General features: G+C 46.8%; 1 protein-coding gene across 1 annotated transcript in view; it reads left to right on the top strand.

Moving 5' to 3' along the window:
- The window catches only part of ldb3a (LIM domain binding 3a), a 179,264-nt gene that overhangs the window by 124,886 nt on the left and 28,274 nt on the right, over positions 1-26,104 (top strand). The window contains exons 13-14 of the mRNA XM_063070731.1: positions 8,955-9,271; positions 24,337-24,402. Coding sequence (XP_062926801.1) covers positions 8,955-9,271; positions 24,337-24,402 — 383 coding nt within the window. The remainder of the gene's footprint in view (positions 1-8,954; positions 9,272-24,336; positions 24,403-26,104) is intronic.

Below are 26,104 nucleotides of genomic sequence, written 5' to 3'. Positions count from 1 at the left end.
TGGCGATGCCTTTTGTGTGTGTGTGTGTGTGTGTATGTGTGTACGTGTGTGTGTAGGATGGGGGTGACTTGTGCTCACCTCTCAAGTATTTTTCCCCTGCCTCCATGTCATTATCCGTTGTTCCGTTGTCTCAAGTCCTTGGCATCTAATTCCTTCATTCTACTGACACCTACCCCATCTTTCTCCCCCAGAAAGGCAATACCGAGGTGGCATTGATCTGTTTAACCATTGGTCACTAATTTTTTTTAATTGTCAGGCAGTGCCTTGCTCACCTGTGAAGCAATAATTCTCAGTTTCTATAAATTTGCTTGTATTTTCCATCACTCCATCCTCTATTGCTAAGTAAATCAGTTTTAACAGCTTTACTTAGAATGTTTTTTCAAAACAAAATCTGTTACATTTTGCATTTTTTGTCTGAAAACTACTTTTTGAAAAAAACTAATGGAACAGGAGGCGGCTCTGATTTCCTGGGATGTGTAGCAAATGAGCACAGACATGGGTTATGTGTACTCCACACGACTCTACACGGACCCAGCATGGAAACCACTAAGCTGGAGTGTTCTTGTCTGTCTGAGATTTGCATACAAGACATGCATGTTTTACACTCTGAGTGCATGTTGCCCCAGAAGTTGTTGACCCAGTGCTCAGGGAGCATTGAATGGGTTTTGCGTCCATTGGAGAGCTGTGCTCTTCCCACCTCTGTGTGTGTGCGTGTGCGTGTGTGTGTTTGTGTGTGTGTCCTTGCTTTATTGTGGTCTCGTCTGTTTGCACCATACTGCGCAGCTGCCGTAGTTCTGCAAAACCATTTTCTGCACTTGGGCTTCTGGAGGATGGCTGCTTTGAAAGGTAGCAAGCTGATGGTGCAACTCCTTAATCACCTTGTTGAATCCTCTCAGTGTAGCTAAAGGCTCCTCTGTAGTCTTCCCTTTTAAGAAGGGAATCGACTGAATCAAGCTGAGAAAGTGAGGCAGTTCCCTTTCTGAGGCTGAGGTGGAAAAAGTTGGCAAAAGCCAAGATCCCTGACCACATCCCTACCCTGATCCTGGGCCAAGCTCTTTCCTGAAGCTGATGACATTTCTATTTATGAATAGAGGCCAAGGGCAAGATTGAAATTGGCTGAGGACTTCAGCGTAAAGTCTAGTGAACAACATTTAATCTTTACCTTGAAGGGTTAACGATTAGATTTGGGTGACAGGGAGACAGGAATTTGTCTTGGAAACCAGGAGATTACTTCAGCTAAATGTGTACATTGAGGGCCATGGAACCATGAGCAGATTCTTACACGAACTGTGAGGACTTTGGTTGGGATTTTAGTCTTTGGTTTAAAGGCAAAGTGATGAGTTTGAGGTTTGGAGTCAAATCCCTGAGACTCCATTCCAGCCTGAGCATGTGAAACAAATCTTCCCTGTTCTCACTTAATCTTCAGCTCTGGATGCTTTCCGCCCGGCCTTCTGTGCGGTTTGTGGGCACGATTTTGTCTGCTTTCCTTAAACCCTTGCAAGCTCTGGCATTTTACTTTTCTGATGCTTTGACAGTCTGTTTGGTGCATGTTGGAGTCATTCTGTATCTAATCTTTGCTGTGATGCTATTCCTGTCCCATGATCCCACTTGACAGTCCAGTCTGCATTAACATGTGAACCCGCCCCTCCTCCTGGGAGACCGTTATTTCCCTATGTTAAGACTGCAAGCAGACTCAGATTAGATTGAGCAGTGGGCCTCAGCTGGCGCCCTCTATGCGTGGGACCTGCCTCTAACTGCAGTGGCTGAGAAAGAAAAAATGGCTTTACCTGCCTCTAAAATAGTTGTGAACTAAAATCAGCATGAAATAAGCTGTAATCTTAACTTCCTCACCTTTCCTTTCAGCGGCTCTTGTCTCTGTAGTTTTGTCTCTTTCTCACTTAGTGAATAACGCTGGCTTTTGCAGTCTCTCTTCTCTGGCCTCTACATTTTACCATTCCTTGGCTTTTTGTTCTAAACTGTGGGCTTGCCCTCAATGGAGTTTAAGCTTTCTGCAAACTTGATTCCAGGTTCGGACAGGTGTGGAGAGGTGAAAAACATTGTCAGTTCCCAGTTATTGGGGATTGGGGAGGGTAGGTGCTATGAGACCACTTTTTTGTAAGGCAAGACGAGAGGCAGGAATGAGGAAGGGGAAAAGCAAAGAAGCTTGGAGAACCATCTGCTCTTGGCTCTCAACCACAGTAAGGTTGTATGAGCAAAGTCTTCTGCTGGCTGATTCCAACTACTTACTGGAGAAGTCATTGCTGGTACAATAGGTGGGACTGTTTCGGAGAGTTTTAAACAAGATATTAAGAATGGGGAGATAAGTGGTCCGGAAGTGTCTCTGACAGGTGGGAGTTGCTTTTATTCCCTGGAGTGGGGAGGCAGCAATTCATCAGCTAGAAAAAGTTCAAAGTTCCCCAAAGGCAGGAAAGTGGGGCTCATTCTTGATACTGTGTTTGGATGTAACATCTTGTGAGCCAGTCACAAAACACAACCAATTCCCATTTTACATTGCAGAGGCACAAATTCAGAACATTGTTGAGCAAGGGAAGTTGGAGAATTTCAGTATGAGTGTTGGAAATCTCCAGCACCAGACTAAAGGCAGTTATTGTGGGTGAGATCTTACCCACTGCCTATGTCCAGCACGCTGTGGCGGAGAGGGGGGGGGTGGCCCCTTTCCCCTGTGCTGTGTTGGGACTACAGGACAGGGGGATCACTGCCTCACAACTCCACCCAGAGATCCCGGTTCGATCCCAACTGTGTGCAGTTTGCACCTTCTCTCTGTCACCACCTTGATTTCCACAGTGTGCCCCAGGTTCTTCCACATCCCAACGGCATATGGGACGGTGGATGAACTGGCAGCTGTAAATTACCCTCCTTGTTAAGGGAATCTGTGAGGGTGGAATTGATGGGAATGTGGGAAGAATAAATGAGGTTAGTATGGGTGGATGCTTAATAATCAGCATGGACTTGATGGGCCAGGGGTCTTATCTCCCTGCTGTTTGACTCCAGTTATAAATGCAGTGAGCTGCTGTTAGCTTTGGTACTGCAGAGTCCCACTTCGGAAACTGGGTAAATTTATCCTCATGTGGGAAGGTGCCCTCATGCCACCAACGCTCTGTCTGTGGCACAATATCCCATTGCTGCCGGGCATGGCAGTGTTTGCCACTAATCTGGATGGAGATCCTCTGCAAGTAGGCACAGCCCTGTTACCGGGCTTCCTCCACTAAGTCGCCAGTGTGGATCGCGGACCGTTGTGTCCGGCCACAGCTGAGCCTCATCTGGCTGGGTCATCCCCATCCAGAAAGGATCTTAGGATGGCTGACAGGAAATGAATACCCAGTGAAGGTGCTTTGATTCTCATGTCACTGTGGTAGATTCCACTGTGTGACTGTTGTGGGAAATCTGGTGTTCCATCTCCTGAAGGTTTGTCCCCATTAACCCTGTTTGTCTGGTGCTGATCTCCACACAACGTACCCTGAAACAGTATCGGTGCTGGTGTCGGTGGGAGAGTTCCCACACACTCCAATGGGTAGAGGAGCATCACCTTCTCCATTGGCCATCTGATCTTGATCTTTCTTTCCCTCTCCTGAATGGAGCCAGTTGAAGAAGCTCAATATCTCCCCACCTCTGAACATCTAATTCTGCCCAAGCTGGTCTCCCACCCCTGGAAGATCTGTTGTGGTTCAGCTCCGAGACTCACCCTGTATTTTTGGGTGAGTGGTTGGGGGGGTCTGAGTTAGGGTTGTGTTTTGTGAAGGCTGAGATGTAGCGCTCCTGTGTTGTCTAACACAGGTCACCCATGAGTTTTTTTCAGTTCAATATTTCACATCCAAGCCAACTGCATAGACTTCTGGAGATCGTTAGTCATGATAGAGGGTTAGTTTAAATCTTGGAAATATTTGCTTATTATTTCAGTTAATGTTTTTGCCTTATCCAACCTGTTTGATGTGTGCAGAAGGCAGGTCAGCCTCCAAAAGGATTACTTTGAGCTCCAGGCTGATTGCTGCAGTGTTTCTGCTCTGAACTGTGTCGTCGCTGGTATTGTCTCTCTGTAGAGCTTCCCTGTGGCCCAGTGAACACCGTCCCTGTTTTAAGGCTGTTGCTAGAAGATTTTCACTTAGTTTTTCACACTGGGTTGTCAAAATGCTTGGCCTGGCAATAAACTCCTCTTCTCACTTCATCAGTCTGTGACTTCTCCGCAGTCTGCGGCTGCACTAACTGCTGATGCATTGATGTGCTGTTAAACGATGGGTGATTAGTGGGTCTTGGGTGGTGGAGGTAAGGAGTCTAAATTGAACTGAAGGGGTCGGGGTTGACAAGTCATTCCCAAGATCTATTTGAAGAACCACTAGACAGCTTTTGTCACCAGCTGGACTTCTAGCAACAGCCTTTTGTTTCTCGTATCCACTGTTCCGGGCAATCCTTTCCTTGTAATTCACAACACCTGACTGTCCACCGTCACGCCACTCAGGAAACACGCCCATGTAGTTTACTTAGCGGTGGAGGGTGGGGCTGGTAGTCAGTGACCCCAAGGCCGCATTGCTGCTGGAAGCCTGAAGAAACACAGACACCTCGATGCCTTTCCTGCCTCTTTACTTTTCCAGTGAATGTCATCACCACATAAATAAACTTAACCTAAAATACCATTTTTGGAGAGTGTGTTTTTTTTTGTGTGTCAACTAATTACGTGTTTGCATGGAGCTGTAATTCCTCAGCACGGAGCACAAGTTCACCCACTTTATTGTGATTCACCAGCTTTTCTTTGAGATTGTTTTCAGTGTCTTCACCTCGTCGCTGTCCTCTAGTCGTCCCAATGAGGGGTCAAGGTCTGTTTTACTTGACGCTCTGCCTTGGTGCAGCCTCACTCAATGCTCTGCTCACTCTGCGTCGGTGTCCACCCGCTGCGTCACACACCTGCGCTTACGGAAAATGCACGTGCAGAGAGCAAAGGCTTCCTGTGCCAAGGACCCACAGTGAGGTGTGACTGATGGTAACTCTCCCACTCGGCCGCTGGAGGTCAAAGGTTCTTTCTGAATGAGAAGCTATTTTGTCTGTTGTTACATCTTGAGACGTGGAAGTGCATTATTGGAGATCAGTAAACCAAATGAATTTTCAAACCAGGCCTCATCTTCAAACTCCTGGACTTAGCAAAGATGGGACCAAGCTCCTGTTAGTGAAATCTGTGTAGATCTCTTGCTACTTCACGACTCTTGTGGGGAATCCGGAATTCCAACACTGGATACCTCCCTGTGGTTTGTTCCGATTCACCCCATTTCTCCAGCTCAGCTCTCCACACAATAAGCAACAGTGCTGGTGTGAGTGGGAGAGTGTGTGTGCAGTTCCTCCAACCACTGAAGTGGCTAGAGAAACATCACCTTCTCCTTTGGCCCGACAGGCTGGTACCAGCATCTCTGGACCACCTGACTGTGGCATCATAACTCTGGATCCCAGCATTCTCAATGTTGGATGATTCTTCTATTTTGGAGGTAGTTTCAACCACTTTGATACAATCAGACGTTTGACAAATATTAACTGTTGCATTGTGACAGAACTCACTTTGAGAGGACTAGCATATAAGAGCAAGGATGTTATGCTGAGGCTTTATAAGGCATTGGTCAGACCACGCTTGGAGTATTGTGATCACAAACAAGAGAGAATCTGCAGATGCTGGAAATCCAAGCGACACACACAAAATGCTGGAGGAACTCAGCAGGCCAGGCAGCATCTGTGGAAAAGGGTACAGTCGACGTTTCGGGCCGAGACCTTTCAGCAGGACTGAAGAAGTATTGTGAGCAGTTTTGGGCCCCTTACCTAAGAAAAGATGTGCTAGCATTGAAGAGGGTGCAGAGGAGGTTATGGAGAACAATTCTAGAAATGAAAGGGTTAAGGAGCATTTGCTGGCTCTGGACGTATACTTTCTGGAGTTTAGAAGAATGAGGGGGGATCTCATTGAAACCTATCAAATGTTGAACGGCCTAGATAGCGTGGACGTAGTGAAGATGTGAGTTTAGGACCAGAGGGCACAGCCTCAGAACAGAGGATGTCCATTTAGAACAGAGATGAGGAGGAATTTCTTTAACCAGAGGGAGGTGAATCTGTGGAATTCATTGCCACGGACGGCTGTGGAGGCCAAGTCATTGATTATATTTAAAGCGGAGATTGATTGGTTCTTGATTAGTCAGAAAATCAAAGGTTTCAGGGAAAAGGCAGGAGAATGGGATTGAAAGGGATGGTGGAATGGAGGAGCAGACTGGATTAGCCAAATGGCCTAATTCTATTCCTATGTCTTATGGCCACTAAACTCTGCCCTGCTGGGAAGTGCCTGGAGTTGGAGAGGACCCTTCTGTGCTGGTTTATTGTGGTCACTGTACCGAGTCAATCATTCCAATCAGATAGGAGATTTCATCTCTCACCAGCTCAGAAAGTTGTGTCATTAATCAGCTCCTGAAACCTTTTGTGATTCAGTCAAACTCTGTTGAGAAACTGAGATTTATTGTTCTTCGTCTATCATACCCCTCTGTTGCACATGAAGGGATCAGACAGCTGGTGCCCGTGAGCTGTTGTACCATCCAAAGAAATATTCCATTGTTACTCACCCAGTAGGAGCCAGTTTTAAGAGCTTTGTTTATCAGGAGTTTTGGTTGATTTGTAAATCTTGTTTCACTGCTTCTTGTCCCTTCATCCACCTCCCTCACCTTGGTAACCCAATGGAGCACAACTCTGAGTCGGCTGAAAGCAGGTAATGCATAGGCACTGTCCCTCATTGTGAGTGAGTGTGTGTGTGGTTTTCTCCCACTCGTGCTCTCTATATTTCTTTTGTACTCTTCGTCATATTCTCCCTCTTAATCTCTTTCCCTTCACTCCACTTTATCACTCTTTCCCCCTTTCTCTTTCTGCTCTCTCACTCTCTCTCTCTCTCTCTCCTCCTCTCCGTCCTTCCCACCCTACCCATCTTCTCTCTCCCTCCTCACCCACTCTCGCTCTTTCTCTGTCTCCCTCCCTTTCTGCTCGTTCTCTGTTTTATTTCGGGCAGGTTGCTGACAGTTATGTGATGTACGGTAGCAGTGGTTCTTGCATCTATGCTCAGGTCACAAGGGAATGTAGAATGAGTGAACAGTTTTATTTCCCAGTCTGATGCTTGGAGCAGCATTTGATTTGCATGTTATGTCTTACTCAGACTGTAAAGTATTTTCTAATTAATGTACTGAGGCTGAGATACTGTCTCTGTGTACTGTGGATGAGGTTCTGTTCTTCACGAATGTTCTGTGGATGAGCTACCATCTCACATGTGTACTGTTGTGTAAGGTATCATCCCTCACATGTACTGTGGGCAAGGGTCTGTCTGTTGCAAACTCCCACACACGTTTGAATGTATCAGCTCAAGGGAAGAACCAGTAGGTAAGGTCAGAGAAGCCGCAGTGGTTGCATTAGGTTCCAGGAGTTACTGGTTCCTGCCGTTACGGTGGGACGGGGGTCGTCCTGGTCACTTGGACCTGTTATCAGAAGCTCAATACTAAACAGTACTGGAACTTGCGTACAGCAGTTCCCACTGCTGTGGACAAATCACCCAGCTCTGTTACCCTATTTCAAACGGCATCAGGCCTGAAAAACCACTCCCCTCAAACCCTCAGCAGTGTGTATGAAAGAATGCCAGAAGTAAATTTGAATCAGTATCTACAGTGTTAAGGATTGTACTGAGTTATTTTAAATGGGGGGAGAAGCACAAATATTTTCGATTGCCAGCTGTAATGGGTGTTTCACAGAAAGGGGAAGGTCTCATGAGCTCTTCCCACGCTGTCTTCTGCATGTTCAATAACGAGAAGTTTTGATTTATATGTACTTGTTAATAATACTTTAAATCCAATTACAGAAACCAGTGATCTTTGTAAGGGTTTAAAAAACTGTGGGATTATAGCATTCCCATTTAACTGAAAATCAACAAACATCAGACATTGGAAATCTGAAACAAAAACCAGAAAATGCTGGAAACATTCAGCCGGTCAGGTAGTGTCTGTGGGAGAGAGATGGAATTTGTATGCTCTGGGATCTATGCAAGGATTTTCCCAGTTCTGTTCTGTTGAAATTCTGGTCTTTGACAATTAATCCTTGGTAAATCAGGCCCAGTTTCAATAACAGATAATCGGGGGTGATGGGAAGGGAAAGCGGTTGATTTCCAGGGAAATACTGCCTGTCCCTGCACAGGAACCTCTGCTGATTGCGGTCAGAGTTTCTTCTGTCTAACCCAGGCTCCATATGGAAAGCTGGCCCAGAATATATCAACCCACTAAAGTCTAATTATGAAGCTTAGAACATTCCGAAAATAATTTTGTGTAAACATTTAACAAAATGAAGCCAGTTAAAATATGCCTTCAACCGGAAGTGTTGACTGTTTCACAGTTGCTGCCTGACCTCCTTGTATTCCCAGCAGTTTCTGCTGTTCTGTTCAGCAGCCGCTTTTTCTTGTGATTTTTAAAAAATATTTACTAATGACTTAATGTCTTTATTACAGCGTCTGTTATCCGCTCCTCATAGGACACGCTCTCTAGTCCCCCCCCCCACCCGCCCACACAGACTCCAATGATCCCGTGGGCTTTTATCTTAACAGTCCGTATTTGTTACTGAATCTTCCACTGCAGTTGCTGACCCCTCTCGTATCCAATGTGAATCGATGTCCAGCCTCTGCCAGTGGGTCTGCCCTGACTGAGATTGTTGGTTGTATCCCGCTTCTGTGATTCGGTTTGCCAAGGGGTTTTGTTTTTGCTCACAATCACTTTGCAAATCCATTAGGCTGTTGTTCCCTCTCATGAACACTGTTAACAGGGTAAGAGAGCGGTGTAGAAGCGGCTTATAAAACTCGAAGCATCCAATGGATGGACCTTTCTCACTGGGAGTGAGATGTACATGTTCTAAACTAATGGTTTATGGTCTAATCATTGCTGCCTCTCCCTCAGGCCATACTAATGCTACGTTGTTCAGCTGGCCTTCCTTCAGAACTGGCCCCACTCTCGGAGACCGGGTGGGTGGGCACTGAGACTGATTTAACGCTGTGTGTTTTTCTCCCTTCCGCTATCGGGAGCAGTACGCCGATCGAGCATGCGCAGGCCGCCTGGTCACCGCTCGGCTCCGCGCACTCGGCCACGCCCTCTGCTCCGGCCGGCCAACCCGCTGTAGCTAACCCGATGACGTCGCCCATGTCTCCGCCTACTGCCGCCGCCGCCGCCGCCAATCAGGATCGCGCCGCTGCTCCCGCCTCGCCTGCTCGGCAAAGGTATCCGACGCTTCAGGGCTGGTGCTGATGTGATGCTCGTGTGTTCCCCGGCCCTCTAACCCCTTATCCTTGTCTGCTCAGCCGCATGCGTGAGCCAGTACAGTAGTCCTTGACGGACGTGGATTTATGTAACATCTCTGCAGATGTGGGGTAAATGGAGGATTTGTTAGAGCAGTCGGAATCAGCCGTATCTGTATAAAATGCTGGGGGTACAAAGTTTAGGTCAAATTTCCCTTATTTAAACTTCCATTCAGGACTAAAACACCAAGTATAGATACGATATCTCCTGTGGAGTTAAGCTGGAGGGTTCATGCACAGGTGGCTGTTGTGAGAGGATGCTGTTGAAACACCAGAGAAAGGTGGGTTAAAACATAGAACACGGAACGGTACAGCCCCTTCGGCCCACTGTTGTGCTGACCTCGTCGCCTACTCTGGATCATTCTAACCCTTCCCCATTTTCCATTTTCCTTCATCTGTGTGCCTACTTAGGAGTCTCTTAAATGTCCGTAATTTATCTACCTCTACCACCCCCGGCATTGTGTTCCACGCACCCACTACTCTCTGTGTAACAAAAACCTACATCAGACATATTATGCTTTCCTCCAATCACCTTGAAATTATGCCGATTTCCAGCCTGGGAAAAAGTCTCGGCTGTCCAGTCTATCTCTGCCCCTTATCAATTCACCTCTACAAAGAGAGGAGGTGAGGGGTCGTAGATGGAACCCTCTTCCACCCCCAGCAGCAGCTCAAGCAGCCTCACTTGGTCCTGAGATCTCCTGTAGACACTGAGGCCCCAGACCCAGCCCCAACTAACTCAACCCCTGTGACGGGATGCCATGTCTTTCTTGAGCTCTCGCATGATCCGGGAGTTTTATCCGTGGCTCTTGGTGGTTCGTGTACAGGTGGGCTGTCCCTCGCGAATGTGGTTCAGCATCCCTCCCCTGCAGGAGGCAAGCAGAGAGCATTCTTGGAGAGTTGCTTTGTGTTGAAGGCTGCTGGGTGGTTGTCCTGTTGGAGGACCCTAGCTCAGAAACAAGTCTGGTATGTTTTGGATAAATTCTATCCAGACCATTTCTCCCCAAGGAATTTCCTGTTTATTCTTCATCTGCAGGTTCTGGAACATTTTCTAATAGTTTATAATACTTGGCTTTATTAGAACAGTCCGGAACTAATCCCTTCCCTCCTCTCTTTACTTTATTCCTAATCTATTCCAGTTGTTTGCACATTCCTCAGTTCCCTGGTATTCCTGTGTTGAAACATTCCCTGCTCTGGAAGTTTTCCAATCTCCTTCCACTCTTCTACAACTATGTTAGGTCTAAGGCCACAGACTCCCCAACTCTATTAAACCTCAGCATTTCAGAATGCTTCATAAATTTAACCCGACCCTGCAGTCTCATTGGAAACATAAGACTCTCTCCTCTCCTCTGACCTATAATTCTTCATTTGGAACCAAGGTGCCAAGCGTCTGTTGTTGACGCTGTTAGCTCTCCAGCTTTCTCCTGCGCTTGACATCTTATCAGTGCAGAATCAAACGTGAGAGTCCAACAGTGGAACTTTTTTGTTTGATAACTCTGAAAAGGTTTTTGTTAATGCCAGGGGAGTTCATAGGAAAGTGGGAAGAATGAAATGAGTAGGATTAATGCATGTGGGTGGTCGATGGAGCTGAAGAGCCTGTTTTCCTGCTGTTTGGCTCTGTGACGACGGTCGTCTTCTCACTGAACGGCACAGTGGGTGGAGCCGGTAGCTCACAGCTCCGGAGACTTGGGTTCAATCCTGACCGTGGGTGCAGTCAGGGTGGTGCTTGCGTGTTCTCCCTGTGTCCGCAGGCACTCCAGTTTCTTCCCGCGTCACGAAAATGTGAGGGTTGGTAGGTGTAAAATTATCCTGTGCGTAGGTGATTGGCAGAACCCAGATGGAGATGTGGGGAGAACAATAAATGGGATTAATGTAGAATTAGTGTAAATGGTTGACGCGGCCTGTCTCTGTGGTGTATCTCTCTCTGACCCTAATTCACAGCGTTATTGGTGAGAGACAGTTTGGTTAAGTTGGGCCAGAATAGACACTCATGTAGCATTGGGGATGTGTTGATGGTTCTTTGGTGAACTTGGGTGTTTGTGTGCACGAATCCAAACATCAGCAGACTCTGAAAATCTAAAGCAAAAGCAGAAAATGCTGGAACAGCCAGCACTGTCAGGCAGCATCCGTGGAGAGAGAAACAGACAGTCCTTCAGGTTGAAACCCCTGCATCAGGACTGGGAAAACATTTAAAAAATGAACAAGGTGGATCTAAATTACAGAGAGGGTAGTGGAGGATGGAGAGGTCAAGGGGTGTGGCCAGGATTGCCATGGGGATAAGCTGATTGACAGATGGACTCTTTCCAACAGATAGTGCCAGTGTTTTCTCTTTGTCTGATTGCTTTAGCGCTCGGTGTGAAGGGCTTTCTGAAGCTGGGTCTGCTCTGCTGTCTGCTGCCCAGCATGCGGATCCTCTCCGACTCTCTCAGCGAACCCTCTGCCTCTTTGGCTTTGCATGATACTTGCCCCTTCAGTGTCTGCCGGTACTCAGTAAGCACAGGAACTCCAGGCAGCACCAGATGCGCTGAGGTCTGTTTCCGCAGCTGTCCGTTGACGTTTTCCTGCAGACTTATCCCGTGGTCGAAGTGCCTGGAATCGGGGTTACGGTGTGGCGAAGTAGGCAAAGACCATGCCAGAGCCTGTTGTTTCCCCTGGTGAGAAGATTCGGGGATGTGGATGAGGCAGTGCTGGTCGGAGAGAAATGTGGGTGCGGGGTCTGTAACTTGGTATCAGGAAGTGGCTTAGACCAGGTCAACGTGAAAGGCATGGCTGTGTCTTTGTGTTAACTGGGCAGTGTGTTGCAGAAACACGTGTGGGATTTAACGTGGGCAGGCGGCATTCAGGCCAGCAGCTGGACGTTACTGTTTGAAGGGAGGGTTGATCCCGGGATAGAAAGGGCGGTTGCCGAGGACGTGGTGCAGTGGGGCAGGACTTTACACTCAGAACAACACCAGACAGTGGACAGAATGAGCAGCTGAACTCTTGAAAATTCAGACATTGTCAGTCTGGATGTGCTGATGTTACCGTGTTGCTGTGCGCATGGTGTGTGTGTGTTCATACCGGTGATTCTGTCTCCCTCTCAGTTCTGTGTCCGCAGAGTGGCTACATTTGTCTTTGCTTCACTCACGCTTGGCTCTGGGGTTACGTGGCAGTCTCCTGCTTCTGTCACTGCCCTGTCTCTTCACGGGCTGGGTACTTCACTTGCCCTCATCTCCTGTGCATCAGCCCGTGTCACCTTGTGCCAACCACTGTCGCAGGAGAAAAGTCACCACAGCAGAACCTGGGCGCCACGGAAGCGTAGCGGTCAGCACAGTTCGGGGGCGTCGGTGTTCAGAGTTCAATCCCGCCGTTCGGCAAGGAGTTAGTACGCCCTCCCTGTGGACTGCGTGGGTTTCCTCCGGGAGCTCCGGTTTCCTCCCACGGTCCGAAGCCGTACCAGTCGGTAGGTTAATTGGTCACTGTAAATTGTCCCGTGATTAGGGTGGGGTTAAATCGGGGGTTGCTGGGCAGCGCGTCCAGAGGGGTCTATTCCATGCTGTACCTCTAAATGAAATGAAATAAAATACTCAAATGAGAGTGACTCCCAGCTCTCTGACTCCCCAGTACCAAACCCCACACCAGTACGCCGGAGCGGGTGCAATCAAAGGTGTGTTTTTAAACATATTTTTCACAATTGCAAGGCCCTGCTGGACATTAAGAACTTAAAGTACTGCAGGTCTACTCCCATCAGCGATTTGCTCGTAGACGGAGAAACTGAAGGAGCTGGACTTGGTGGGGACCGTGAAACTGCCTGCGTCAGAGAGGCACTGTTGCACGAAGGAGGAGTTCGGTCTAGCAGCGAGTGATCATCTTAGCCGTTTTTATGGTGATTGCAAGACCCTGTTGGACATTGCTGGTGTGAAATGCTGCGTCCAATCCATTGGCTTATTGTCAAATGGCGGGGCAGCCGTGTGACCTCGAATGTAGCAAGGACTAGGCCTCAAGCCGTGATGTTGCCAGTTTGCAGCCACCCAGGGGGAGGTGCCAGATTTGCTGTGCTCCACCGAGTGCTGGAGGCCGTGTGGCACAGCATCCGTGCTGGACTCTGTGCTGCCCCCAGTGTTCACTCGGCAGAAGACTGGCTATATTGTGTTCAGCTACAGACTGCTGCGACCTGCAGGGACTCAGGGACTTGGACTATAATTTTTTTGGCGTGACTGCATTTTACTGCTATTTATATGTGCTTGCTACCTTTTATGTGCTATATGTGCCTTGTGCTGTGTATGACTGTTGGTATTGTGTTTTGCAGCTTGGCCCCAGAGTAACGCTGTCTTGTTTGGCTGTATTCATGTAAGGTTGAATGACAATTAAACTTGAACTTGTTCACTGATTGCTTGGGGTACCACCCTAAGCAGCGTGGGTGCGGAATTATTGGAGTGTGTAACTGTGACTGAATTCATTGTTTAGTAGCAGCTGGAGGAATTTTTTAAATACTATAAATGACAGTAAATAGTTCAAGTGAGGAATAGTGAGGTTCGGCGGTTCATGGACCATTCAGAAATCTGATGGCGGAGGAGGAAGATCTCTTCAGAAATGCTGAGTGTGTCTCAGACTCCTGTACCTTCTCCCTGGTGGTAGTAATTGAGTGGCAGGAGTGAGTGGAGATGGCCACTGCGTGCCGCAGGTCCATTTGTTACTGGTCCAGGGCTAATGTGGCACAGATGTTGCTGCCCTTACTACAGATGGGAACGTCCAGTGCATCATCTGTGGTTTTTTGGCTCGTACTGGATCTCACAATGGATGGACAGTCAGTAACAAGGCAACTGAAGGCGGTTTCACCCAAGACCCTGAGGAGATCTACGGTGACATCCTCCGGCAACCAAAGCATCTAGTTTAGAAATCGCAGCGTACTGATGGAGTCTGTCCTGTTAACACCTGTGGTTCTTTCCTACTGGGTGCTGTGGATCATGGGCGAGTCTCAAAAGAGGGAGCTGGTAATGTAATGGAAGGGACACTCAGCAGAGCTTGTTCAGTGTGAAGGGGTGCTTGGGTACGTTCCACCATTTCCTGGAGCTAAGAATGTCTGTCACTCACTCTCAGTTGAAGGCCACAACAGGATCTCCTCCCCAGATCGAAGTGGCTTCTGACTGACCAAGACTCATCTAAACTTCAGTTTGATTTGGATCGAGAAGCTGGATTATTGCCTGTTCTTAGGGTGGTTGTCAGTGGATCTGAAGGAACAGTAGTTGTAAACAAATCAACAGAGAGCTGGGGTTGTGTATTGGCAGGAAGTGTGGGAAATCCTTGGAGAAAGTCACATCGAGTGAAGAGCAAAACCCCATTTGATGAAAATCAAACATTCATTTACTCAGTAAATTCTGAAAAATCCAGATAAAATGATTTCTTGCCACATATAAACACACAGGCTCCAGCCTGGGGTCTGTGATCAAACAGCTTGCAAATCCCTGGATTGCTGCTTTTATTGTGAACATCAGATTTAACAATGTGTGTCAAAATATTTTAACTGTGGATTCTTGAAGAAGGGTCATGAACTTTCACCAAGCACAAGGCTGCAGCAGAGAGCAGAACAGGGAGGTTGGGGGCAGTGTGCCAAGTCTGATGTCAGATTGGGGGTGAAGAGTTCTCAGAGGGGATGCTGGTGAAACAAGTGTCAGACAAGGCTACTTGATGCACATCACTGGGACTTCTGTGCTGATAGAAAGGCTCCTTAACCAGGAGTATTCCCATCTCGGTCTCCTGCCAAGATACAGCATGAGTTCAATTTCAAATCCTGATGCAAGGGACCAGAATTTCCATCACGTAATGCAACTCAAGTGTGCAGCAGAGGTGGAATTTCAGTGGGAGAAGCAGAAGAGGAGGGGATAATGCTGGGAGGTCAGCGATGACCTTACCAGGGGGCCAAAATCTATTGTGATGTCCATTTGCTCAACTCTACAGGGTTTCCTGCCCTGACTCTCCGATGGACAGGGCCCATGGAGTCCCCAACTCTACTCACAGCCCCAGACAAATCCTCCTTCTTAGTGCCCTCCCCCACAGATAATCCTCTGACCCGTCACTCACCCCTCCCTTCGCTTGTCCTTCCCCCCCCCCCGCCCACAACTATCTTACAACCTGCAGCTAAGACTTCCTTGTTTTCTGTCTGTCTCCCACAGGTAATCTCACCACCCCCACCCAATTTGGTACCATCTATTGGCTACCACCCTCTGCCTCATCCCATCCATATACTTCTTTATACCAGCCTTACCCCCATTGCACTGTCACTCCTGATGCAGGGTCTCGATCCGAAATGTCAACCATCCCTCTGCCCCTACGGATAATGTCTAACCCTCTGAGTTCCTCTGGAAGTTTATATTTTACTTCCTTGTTTCCCTCTGGTGGCTCCAGGGGTGCAGTGATAGCCGGAGCGCTCTGGAACGCGTCCGGCACCCCTTTAAGAAAAAAGCCGAAATAAACAAGCTAATTAATTAGGTGCCGCCCCAGGTGATTTGAGTATCTCAGAAACTGCTGATCTCCTGGGATTTTTACGCACAACAGGCTCTGGAGTTTACAAAGAATGGTGCCAAAAAAAAATCCAGTGAGTGGCTGTTCCGTGAGTGAAAACATCGTGTTAAATCCACTCGCTGGTTTTCTTTTTTGGCACCATTCTTTGTGAACTCCAGTCTGTTGTGCGTAAAAATCCCAGATCAGCAGTTTCTGAGATACTCAAATCACCTGGGGCAGCACCTAATTAATTAGCTTGTTTATTTCGGCTTTTTTCTTAAAGAGGTGCCGGACGTGTTCCAGAGCGCTCCGGCTACGACTGCACCCCTGGGTGGCTCTGCTGTGATTGAAAGAAGAAAGTTCTGCAGTGTGGTGTACCATGCTTTGGCCTCCATGCACTGTGGTTTCATGCAGCGGTGGCCCTTTCAGCAGTCGTGCATGGCCCAGTATAAACGTCAGGTTCACTCTGCCTGTGCCAGTGCTGATCAACTCCCCAGCCTTCGGGGCTGCAGCACCCTGTCTGTGTCAGTGGTGCTGCTGTGTGGCGCCGACGCCACCCAGTGGCAGAAATACAGTACTGCAGAGCACGGCTGCCTCACTGATGCAGAATCTGGTGATCAGCCCATCCTGTCCAAAATCTCCATGGATCTCAGGCTTGTTGAGTTATGCAGCAAGGTTGCTGTACTCCTCAACAATCGAGAAGGTTCACGGGGAAACTCGGCCTGGTTGTGCACAGTAACACGCAGCTTTAAAAATGTGCAGGGATATACTTGCTTATATAATGGGAGCAGAGGCTGATTTAGAAACCTTTAAAGCTCTCAGGGAGCTGGTGGGGCGGCAGCCATCTACCCATTGAGAGGGAGGTGTGGGCTGTGTGACTGGCATCCTGCCAACATGCCAGGGCTTTTGTATCCCTTCCTTCTGACATTAGCTCTGCCAGAATCAGTCTGCCCGATGTTGTCACCCTCCTGTTCCATGGACTCTTGCACATTTGGCATCAACCGCTGTCCACGGGGTGGTCCACCAGCAGGGTACCACCCCCTCCTGTTACCCAGTGGAACCAGATCTGTGGGAAGGAGACTAAAGAGCACTGTCAATTTTCAAAAATGTGATCATGTTGTAAACAGTCTGTCAGATGCCCTATTCCCAATTAATTGTGGGAGCAATCACCCTTAGATAGCACTCTTCTTAAGTAAACAACAAATTACTTTCATTGATGAATTAGAAAATATTATTCTCTAGAAAATGCAGCGAAGTTATGACTTTTCTTTAAGCTAATGTTCCTGCTGAGGGCTTTTGCTCTAATGCTGCTGGTTGTGTTCGTATTCCTGTTTTGATGGATCAGGGTGGTGAAAAGTCCGAAGGCCACAGATAATCCGTGGTGTTAGTGGCATTGATAATTGATGCAAATGTTGCTGCCAGAGGTTCTCCAAGTGTGTTGGTTTTATTATTGTCACATGTACTAAGATGCAGTGGAAAGCTAGTCTTCATACGGATCAAATCATTCCACAGTGCGATGTGGTAGAACAAGCTAAAACAATAACAGAGTGCAGAATAAAGTGCAACAGCTACAGAAAAGGGCAGTGCAGGTAAAAAAAAATACGGCACAAGAGCAAAACGAGATAGATTGTGGGGTCAAGAGTCCAATTTATCACACTGCGGAACCATTCAATAGCCTCAGCACAGCATGGGAGAAGCTGTCCGTGAGCCTGGTAGTATATGTTTTCAGGCTTTTGTATCTTCCGCCTGCTGGGAAAGGGGAGAAGAAAGAAGGGCTGGAGCTGGTGGGGTCTTTGATTATGCAGGCTGCTTTACTGGGGCAGTGAGAAGTTTAGACAGAGACCATAGAGAATGCTTTCCATGATGTGATGTGTTGAGCTGTGTCCACAACAGTCTCAGGCAGAGCGGCTGCTGTACCAAATAACGCGTGTGTTGTATTTCAAGGATAGAAATTGCTTTATTTAGAGCATATCAGAAATAGGAGCAGAATTAGGCCATTTGGCCCATCAGACCTGAGCCACTATTTCAACAAGGCTGATCCATTTCTCTCTCAGCTCCAATCTCCACCTTCTCCCCATGTCCCTCATGTCCTGACTAATCAAGAATCTATCGCCCTCTGCCTTAAATATACCCAATGACTTGGCCTCCACAGCCACCTATGGCAACAAATTCCACAGAATCATTGCTCTCTGGCGAAAGAAATTCCTCCTCATCTCCATTCTGAATGGACGGCCCTCTATTCTGAGGCTGTGTCTTCTGGTCTTAGACTCCTCCACATCCACTCTATTGAGGGCTTTCAACATTCAGTAGGTTTCAACGAGATTCCCCACCCCCCCCCAGTCTTCTGAATTCCAGTAAGGCCCAGAGCCGTTAAATGCTCCTCATGATAAGCCTTTCAATCCCGGAATCATTTTCGTGAACCTCCCTTGAACCCTCTCCAACGTCAGCACATCCTTTTCTTAGATAAGACTTCGAGACACTGTACTCCATCTGCCACTTCTTTGTCCATTCTCCTAATCTGTCTCAGTTTTTTTGTAGCCTCTCTAGCTTCCTCAAAACTACCTGCTCCTCCACCCATCTTGGTACTGTCACACTTGGTACACAAAGTTTGTGGCCAAATTTCTTAAAAGCTTTCTCTTACCTTGCCCTTATATAATGCAAATCAACATAAGAACACAAGAAATAGAAAATAGGAGGAGGAGTCAGCCATCTGGCCCATGGAGCCTGCTCCGCCATTCAATAAGATCATGGCTGATCTGGCCATGAACTCATCTCCACCTACCTGCCTTTTCCTCATAAACCCTTAATTACCCTTAATTCAAACCTTTAATTCAAATCAAGCAAGTGTTCTGCTCACATCCTGTTGTAAGCTGTTCTTTAGGTGGTGGTTGTTTGTGAAGAGATGTTAAACATACCGGAGCCTTTGTTAGCTGGTGGGGGCAGAGAGCTGGGGAGAAGCTTTGTGGAGGATGCAGAACCCCTCATGAGGGGGAGGGTCACTCTACTCCGAGCGCCTGCCTTTGGTGGGTTAATGACCTTGGCTGTGACAGCTACTGGTGTGCAACATCCAGACGTTACCCCTGAGTGAGCCACTGGGGCACAACATCTGGTTGGTAATCCTGTTCTGGTTGCTGCTACAACAGCTGGACGTTAACCCTGAGTGAGTCACTGGGGCACAACATCTGGTTGGTAACCCTGGTTTGGTCACTGATTACAACATCTGGTCAGCATCCCTTGGAGAATCATTGACTTGACCAGCATCTGGTGGGCTTGGCCATACATAAGCGGAGCTGACAGAGCTTCCTGCTATTGATCCGACGCACCTCCCTCTGCTGGCCGGGGCCACTGGTCAGACACTGTCCTTGGCGAAATCGTCCCGGCAACTCTCACTGTCTGAGCTCACAGGTAAGGAGAGGTTTCAACCCAGCGTAGAACCGGACAGGCATCTGTGTCAGCAAATGTCGGAAAAGATCATCTTCATAATATGTGTTTTTCTAAAATTCTTTGTGGGGTAGATTCGATGCCGAGCCGGCCAAACCAAGGACTGCCTTGGAGGCGATTCGTATCACTCCACTTATCAACACGTCCTTTTTGCCCAAACGAACCCGACCCAGTTCCATTCCTCCGGGGAAAGCCAAGCCGAGGTACCATGAATCCATGGAGACTAATCCTGCAAAAGGCCACATGTGCAGAGCATATACGGATAAACATGGATTTTTAAATGGATAGCAAGCCCAAGGAATGTCAATATAAAAAGTTGGGGAATTCATCCTGAATTCTATCTGGAATGAACATAGAAAATGAGCATTGCTGTATGCTGAGACATTAATTGGTGTGTTGCAGATATTGTGCAGTTTCTTGGACTGAAGGTGCTTCCGTTTCTTGTGTGGATTCCAGCCCAGCTCACCAGTCTGAGAGCACGATCATGTTTGAGTCTGCAGTGTGACACACAGTCCTGTTGAAGTGGAGGGGTTGTGCGACCCTGCCTGGGGCTCCACAGTTTGACTGAGTAAAGGGAGGTTGCAGCTCAGAGATGGGCTGGGGATTTCTCCCAGTCCCTGCTGTGACTTCCCAGCTCTTGGGCAGAGCTAACGGAGGGAGACCAGGAGAACCCCCACCCCCCACCAAAGAAATCGTGCTTTTTCCGGCATCCCCGAGCCAGTTATAACAGGTAGGGGGGCCCGGTAGTGCTTACAGCTATTAGTTTGTTTTCGAGCACGTGGGATCTGTGGCCTTCCACCTCTGGACTCATGGAGTAATACAGCACAGAAATAGCCATTCAGCCTAATGGATCCATACTGACCAAGAAGCCCATCAGCCCACTTTAAGGCCATATCCCTCTAAACCAGGGGTTCCCAACCTAGGATCCATGGACCCCTTGGTTAATGGTAGGCTCCACGACGTAAAGGTTGGGAACCGCTGCTCTAAAGCTTTCCTATCCAAATACCTGCCCAAATATCTTTTAATTCCAGTGACTCTAATCCCATTAAATCAATGCAATGACATAAAAATAATCAACAAATTGTCCCGTAGCATATTTCACCATCTACCTTTCCTCCTCTATAGGTACAGCCCCCTCTCGTAGGTGGTCAAAAACTAGGCTGCCCTGAGCCTGTCCTTCATGGTATCTGCCCCCACAACCCTACCCCTTTGACACCAGCTTGGGCACTGCAGGAGAAAAGCGACATGCTAGTAAGGAATAAGGAGAGACAGAACCTGCCCTCGTTAGAGAGTGAGTTGGGCAGAAGGGATGGGGGTAATCCTGGAAAGAACATGGGGGACAACATTTCCGCTCTCCATGCTACGTTGCCTTCAGGTGAAACAAGTTGAAAAAGCACCGGGGATTGAACCAGGGTATCTCTTTAGGACACGAGAGAGACCCGAGATGCTGGACATCATGAACAGTTTTGGGCCCCGTAGCTAAGAAAAGATGTGCTTGCATTGAATAAGTTTATGAGAGTGGTCATAGGAATGAAAGGGTTAACGTATGAAGAGCATTTGATGGTTTGAGGCCTGTACTGGCAAGAGTATGGAATGTTGAGGGAAAATCTCATTGAAACCTATAGAATGTTGAAAGGCCTGATCTGTATAGAGTGGGCATGGAAAGGATGTTTCCAATAGTGCCAGAGGGCACAGAAAAGAGATGATGAGGAATTATTTTGCCAAAGAATGGTATCTCTATGGAATTCATTGCCACAGATGGCTGTGGAGGCCAAGTCATTGGGTGTATTTAAAGCAAACGTTGATAGGTTCTTGATTAGTAAGGGTGTCAAAGGTTATGGGGAGAAGGCAGGAGAATGGGGTTGAGAGGGATAATAAATCAGCCATGATAGAATGGTGAAGCAGACTCATTGGGCCAAGTGGCCTAATTCTGTTCCTGTGTCTATGGTCTTAATCTGGATTAACACACAAAATGCGGGAGGAACTCAGCAGGTCAGGCGACATCTATGGGGTTGAAATGAACAGTTGACGTTTTGGGCCAAGTGACTTCTTATGAGTCTCCAGAATTTTGTGTGTGGCTCGGGATACCTTTCCCTTCACTTTAACATCTCTTTTATTTATAAATGTTCTCTGTCGGATCTTCTTGTGTCAGTGCTCACAATGGAAACTGATGGTGTAGACTTGTCACCCTGTACCTGAACCATCCTGGCTGCCTTGACACTGAGGTATCATTACACCTGCCCCTCCACCACCTCCCTCACCACCACTCAGGGCCCCACACTGTCCCTCCGGGTGAGGTGTCACTTCATCTGCGAGCCTCTCGGGGTCATCAATTGTATCTGGTGATCCTTGTGCAACCTCCTCTATGTCAGTTAGATTGATATAGATTGGAGGACCATTTTGATGAGCTCCATTTTCCCAGTGGCCACCCATTTCAAATTGACTTCCCATTCTCATTCTACTACCATGATGAGGCCACAACTCAGGAGCAACACCTCAAATACCATCTGGGTAGCCTCCAACCTAATAGCACGAACATTGATTCTAACTTACCGTAATTTCTCTCCCTCCCCTTTTTCTCTTTTCCATTCACTGTTCTGGGTTCCCTCTCCCCCTTCTGTTTTCCATCACCTCCCTCTGGTTCCCCTCTCCTTCCCTTTCTTCTATGGTCCACTGTCCTCTCCAATCAGATTCCTTCTTCAGCCCTTTCCCCCTTCCACCTATCACCTTACAGCTTCTTACTTCGTTCCCTCCCCAACTCACCCACCTTCCCACTCACCTAGTTTCACTTATCATCTGCCAGCTTATACTCTTCCCTCTCCCCCACCTTCTTATTCTAGTTTCTGTCCCTTCCTTTCCAATCCCGATGAAGGGCTTCGGCCCAAAAAGTCGACTGTTTATCCCCCTCCATAGATGCTGTCTGGTTTGCTGAGTTCACCCTGCATTTTGTGTCTGTGTTGCTCGAGAATTCCGGCATCTACAGAATCTTGTGTTCATCATTATAACATGACAGGTTTATATATTTGTAATTAAGTGTGTCAGATGCTCACAGTTATAAAATGTTGAGTGTGTTATATCTGCAACACCAGGCAGTTGTAAACAACAAATATATTCAGAAACGTCTTCTTTCAGGTGTTAATTTTGACACATTTCAGAGTGAATCTTCCCTTGTTGGGACAATAAATGTTCCATATATACCCTCCTCATGTGGACAGTTTGAAAATAGCAAATGCTTCTCCCCTTCTCCTCACACCTTCCGCCTAATTCACAGCAGTAATGCCCAGTTAAGAATGATCTTAATTTCTGGCACTGTGTGGGTTTTTTCTGGGGTTTGTTTCAATGCAGATGAGATTTTAAAGTTGTACTAATTATTTTGGAATCTGCTTTTGTTGTTTGTGCTGGATCCTCGGATACCACTGAAGCAGTCTCCTTGCCGTCTACGTTCCTTTCTCCAATACTGTTTCTCTGTTCATTAAAATGTAGTTTCAGAATTTGTGCTTAGATCTAATCCAACTACAAGACAATCTCCTCCAGGGATTTGCTTTGTGTTGGGACATTGTCCATTCATCACCAGGACAGAACCCCAGGTAGAACAGCAGTGGACACTTGGCTGTGAGCTAGGGGCGGGCATTCCCAATCTGAGTCACCAGCTTGTGGTTGTGAACAGAACTTTCATGGCAAATCGAAAGGATGGTTATGGTAGCATTGCCCTAACCCAGCAACGGGCTCTGATGTAAATAAGGGAAAAGATGCCCAAGAAATTTGGCACGGACTCAACCTTTGTGTTGGAATGGGTATCCCAAGGCTTCCTTAATATCACACCAACAGTCCAGATTCCTGCTGGGCACCCCAATCAGCCTGATGCGAATAGGGGAAGAAAGCTATCTGTAAGCTCAATCATTACAAGCTCTCTCAATTGATAGTAGGATGGTTGATGACCCAGTGTAAAATTATTTTATAAGAATCGTCATCCAGTACAAATTTCATTTGGCCAGACTTGGCAAAACTCGATCTGTTTGAGGATTAAATTTCCATGTTGTTCAAATAGTCACATAAATGTAATGCTCAAACAGCAGCTTGTGGGCCAAGAGTGATACTAGAGTTTATCATAAACGAAGAGTTACAGATGAAAGAGTTAAAATCCATTAATTAGCCTTTTAGTTGTTTCTTTAATCTAAAGATTTGCTATCCATTACAGACCAGTGTGTGAATCAGTTTCACCAGATAATATGTGTGTTTTGTAACAGGAGGCTAACTCACATCATAAAGTCCCTGCCCAAGCGGCAAGTTTGAACCATTCCTCAGTTTATCATCCTATAAATCTTCAGCAATGTTTATTTTCATTTTGATTCCTTTAGTCAACACTTCAACCAAGTGATAATAAAAACGGTGATTCACGTTGTCGGATATTTACATTTGGGCCACTGTATTTCAAAAGATAAACATGTTCTTTTCACAATATTAAACTTACATGGAGATTCCACGTTAACCCAGTCGTTTTGAGAGGTAAGGCTTACTGTACACTGGAAAGCAAAGGTACAACAAATCAAAACTGCTCCCTTAATTTTCAGAAACTAGTGCTTTATACAGTCAGCATAGAGTTAAGTATTATTTGTAACCTCGGGCATTGGAGCAAATTTTGTATGAATCCGCTCTCCGCACATTGTTTAGTAGGATAGGAGTGCAGGTTGGAGATGGAACTTGCTGGCTTAGCTCTGTGAAGTGCATGTCTTTGCTCAGAGCTCAACTTGCAGAGCTCCAAGCACTAAATGTCGCGCTCTAATTTTGAGCACAGTCTGTGTGCAGTCCAGCTATTCTGAAGCTGCTTTTGTTATTGGTAAGTTGTAGATAGTGCCTGTACATACTGCTCTGACCAAATAAAATCAGATCATAATGGAGAATAGTTCATGTTTTTCTGTATTCTACAATTATTCTGTAAGTTACATATATTTTAACAAAAGGAGTTTTCGGAAGTCAGCCATCTCTGCTCTACAGGAGAAACTGCACCGTATGTTTCACTCACTGTGGGGGTTCTTGTTTTAATATCTTTTTCATCCTTTTACACACAGCTGGCAGCAGAAGACTTCTTCCTCTCTTGTCTACCAGAGTGAATCTGCTCACACCCTAAAGACTAGGTACATGTTTGCAGATTTGTGGGTGCAGATTGATAACAGCATTAATGCAATGCGATATTGACCCACTAACAGAGTTATCGAGTATTCTCGTTGCACTTGCATTCTCAATCTTCCGGCTTCCTCTTTGCACTCGGGTATATTAACCAAGGCTGTTTCTGTTAATATTTAGCAGGATGTTAATCTCTTCCTTTCCCAATGTTGATGAGACTTCAGTTCTGAAAAGTACCAATCGGATTCTTAGATTTTTCAGAATTCAAATCCAACTGCACTGACATTCTATAAATGACTTGTGTTTGCTCTCCAGGATGGCAATCTACAGAAAGGCAATATTGCTCTAAAGATGTAACTCTGATGCAACTCGCACGCTGGTGTAGCAGGCAATTCTCCCATCAAAAATTAGCTGGTTCTTTACTATCACGCACCAGAGTTCATCTTCCAGGCTGCGGGGAACAGCAGCAGTTTGGGGTCACAAATTTGGAATATTTAAATCAAGTCTGTCACGTTTGCGGCATCCTGTATCATCAGGGTGTAGGATTCTGTGATGTAGGTCAGGGATGGTGATCGTTTCCTGTTGTCTCCAACCTTGAGGTACCAGAAATAACTTACAGTTACAGAATACACACCAGATCTCCCATTGGTCAGTTCATGGGGGGGGGGGGGGTAGTTTAAAATGCATCTGATCGGACGCTCAGCACTCTGAAACAATGGATCACATGGAATGATGCTTTAACCTGCATATAACACATCCTCATTCTACTGCTAATGAGTTCTCAGTGTCCCCACTAGTCTTTTTTAAATAAACCTGGAATAAATACTAGAAAAGGAGGGAGGATGGACTGGTGAGTGTGAGATGCTCATTGCAGCTATCAGTTCGTTCTGGTTCACTTTCCTCTCCGAGGAAATCTCGGGAGTGTAGGGAAACTCATCCTGCACTAGACAGGTCCAAGAATAGATGTACTCTCTTAATTTAAAGAACTGTTGTGGTTGACATTATTAGCCTAGTTAAGTCTTAACTTAGACCCTGGGCAGCAGGGTAGATTTTCTACATTCCCATTCCTGGTGCAAAGTGATGTCCGAAGGGTTCCTGTTAGAGATGTATGCTTTTGAATGTTGTCATCTCTCTTTTCTCAGCCTGAATTAAACACCTCTATCAACAGCTGATCTAATATTTAATCTTTGGGTCCCTTTCAGAGACTTTTCTTTGTAGTCCAATGTTGCTTATGTTAGATGTCTCTTGCTGAACAAGTGTTTATTCCTGGTGTTGCTTACTGTAAAACAGGAATTATGCAACAAAGTGTCTGCCAGTTCTGATCGGTAAGTGCAATGGATCTGTATCTATGCCCGTGGTAAATATGCTCAGCAATGAGACTACAGCTGATTCTCAACTGTATAGGAATATTTTGGGATTTTTAAACTAGCGAAAATCTGCAGATGCTGGAAATCTGAACAACACACACAAAATGCTGGAAGAACACAGCAGGCCAGGCAGCACCTATGGGGGAAAAAACCCTTCAGTACCAGTTGTACACCAACCCTGGACTGCGAACTTGCCTTCCTGGGCGCTCGTGCAGCGTTTCACTCCGACCGTGAAGCTATGACAGGGTAGCAACCGCCTTATTCATCTTTTAAAAAATAAAGAGGAAGATGCCGTTGTGTTTCCAAACGAAACACAGCAACGAGCTGCTGGGAGTAAATCTGGGCC

This window comes from Mobula hypostoma, chromosome 18 (assembly GCF_963921235.1).
Source record: "Mobula hypostoma chromosome 18, sMobHyp1.1, whole genome shotgun sequence".
Taxonomy (NCBI): Eukaryota; Metazoa; Chordata; class Chondrichthyes; order Myliobatiformes; family Myliobatidae; genus Mobula; species Mobula hypostoma.
Note: the sequence above shows the minus strand (reverse complement) of the source record. Positions and strands in the feature narration are given on the sequence as shown.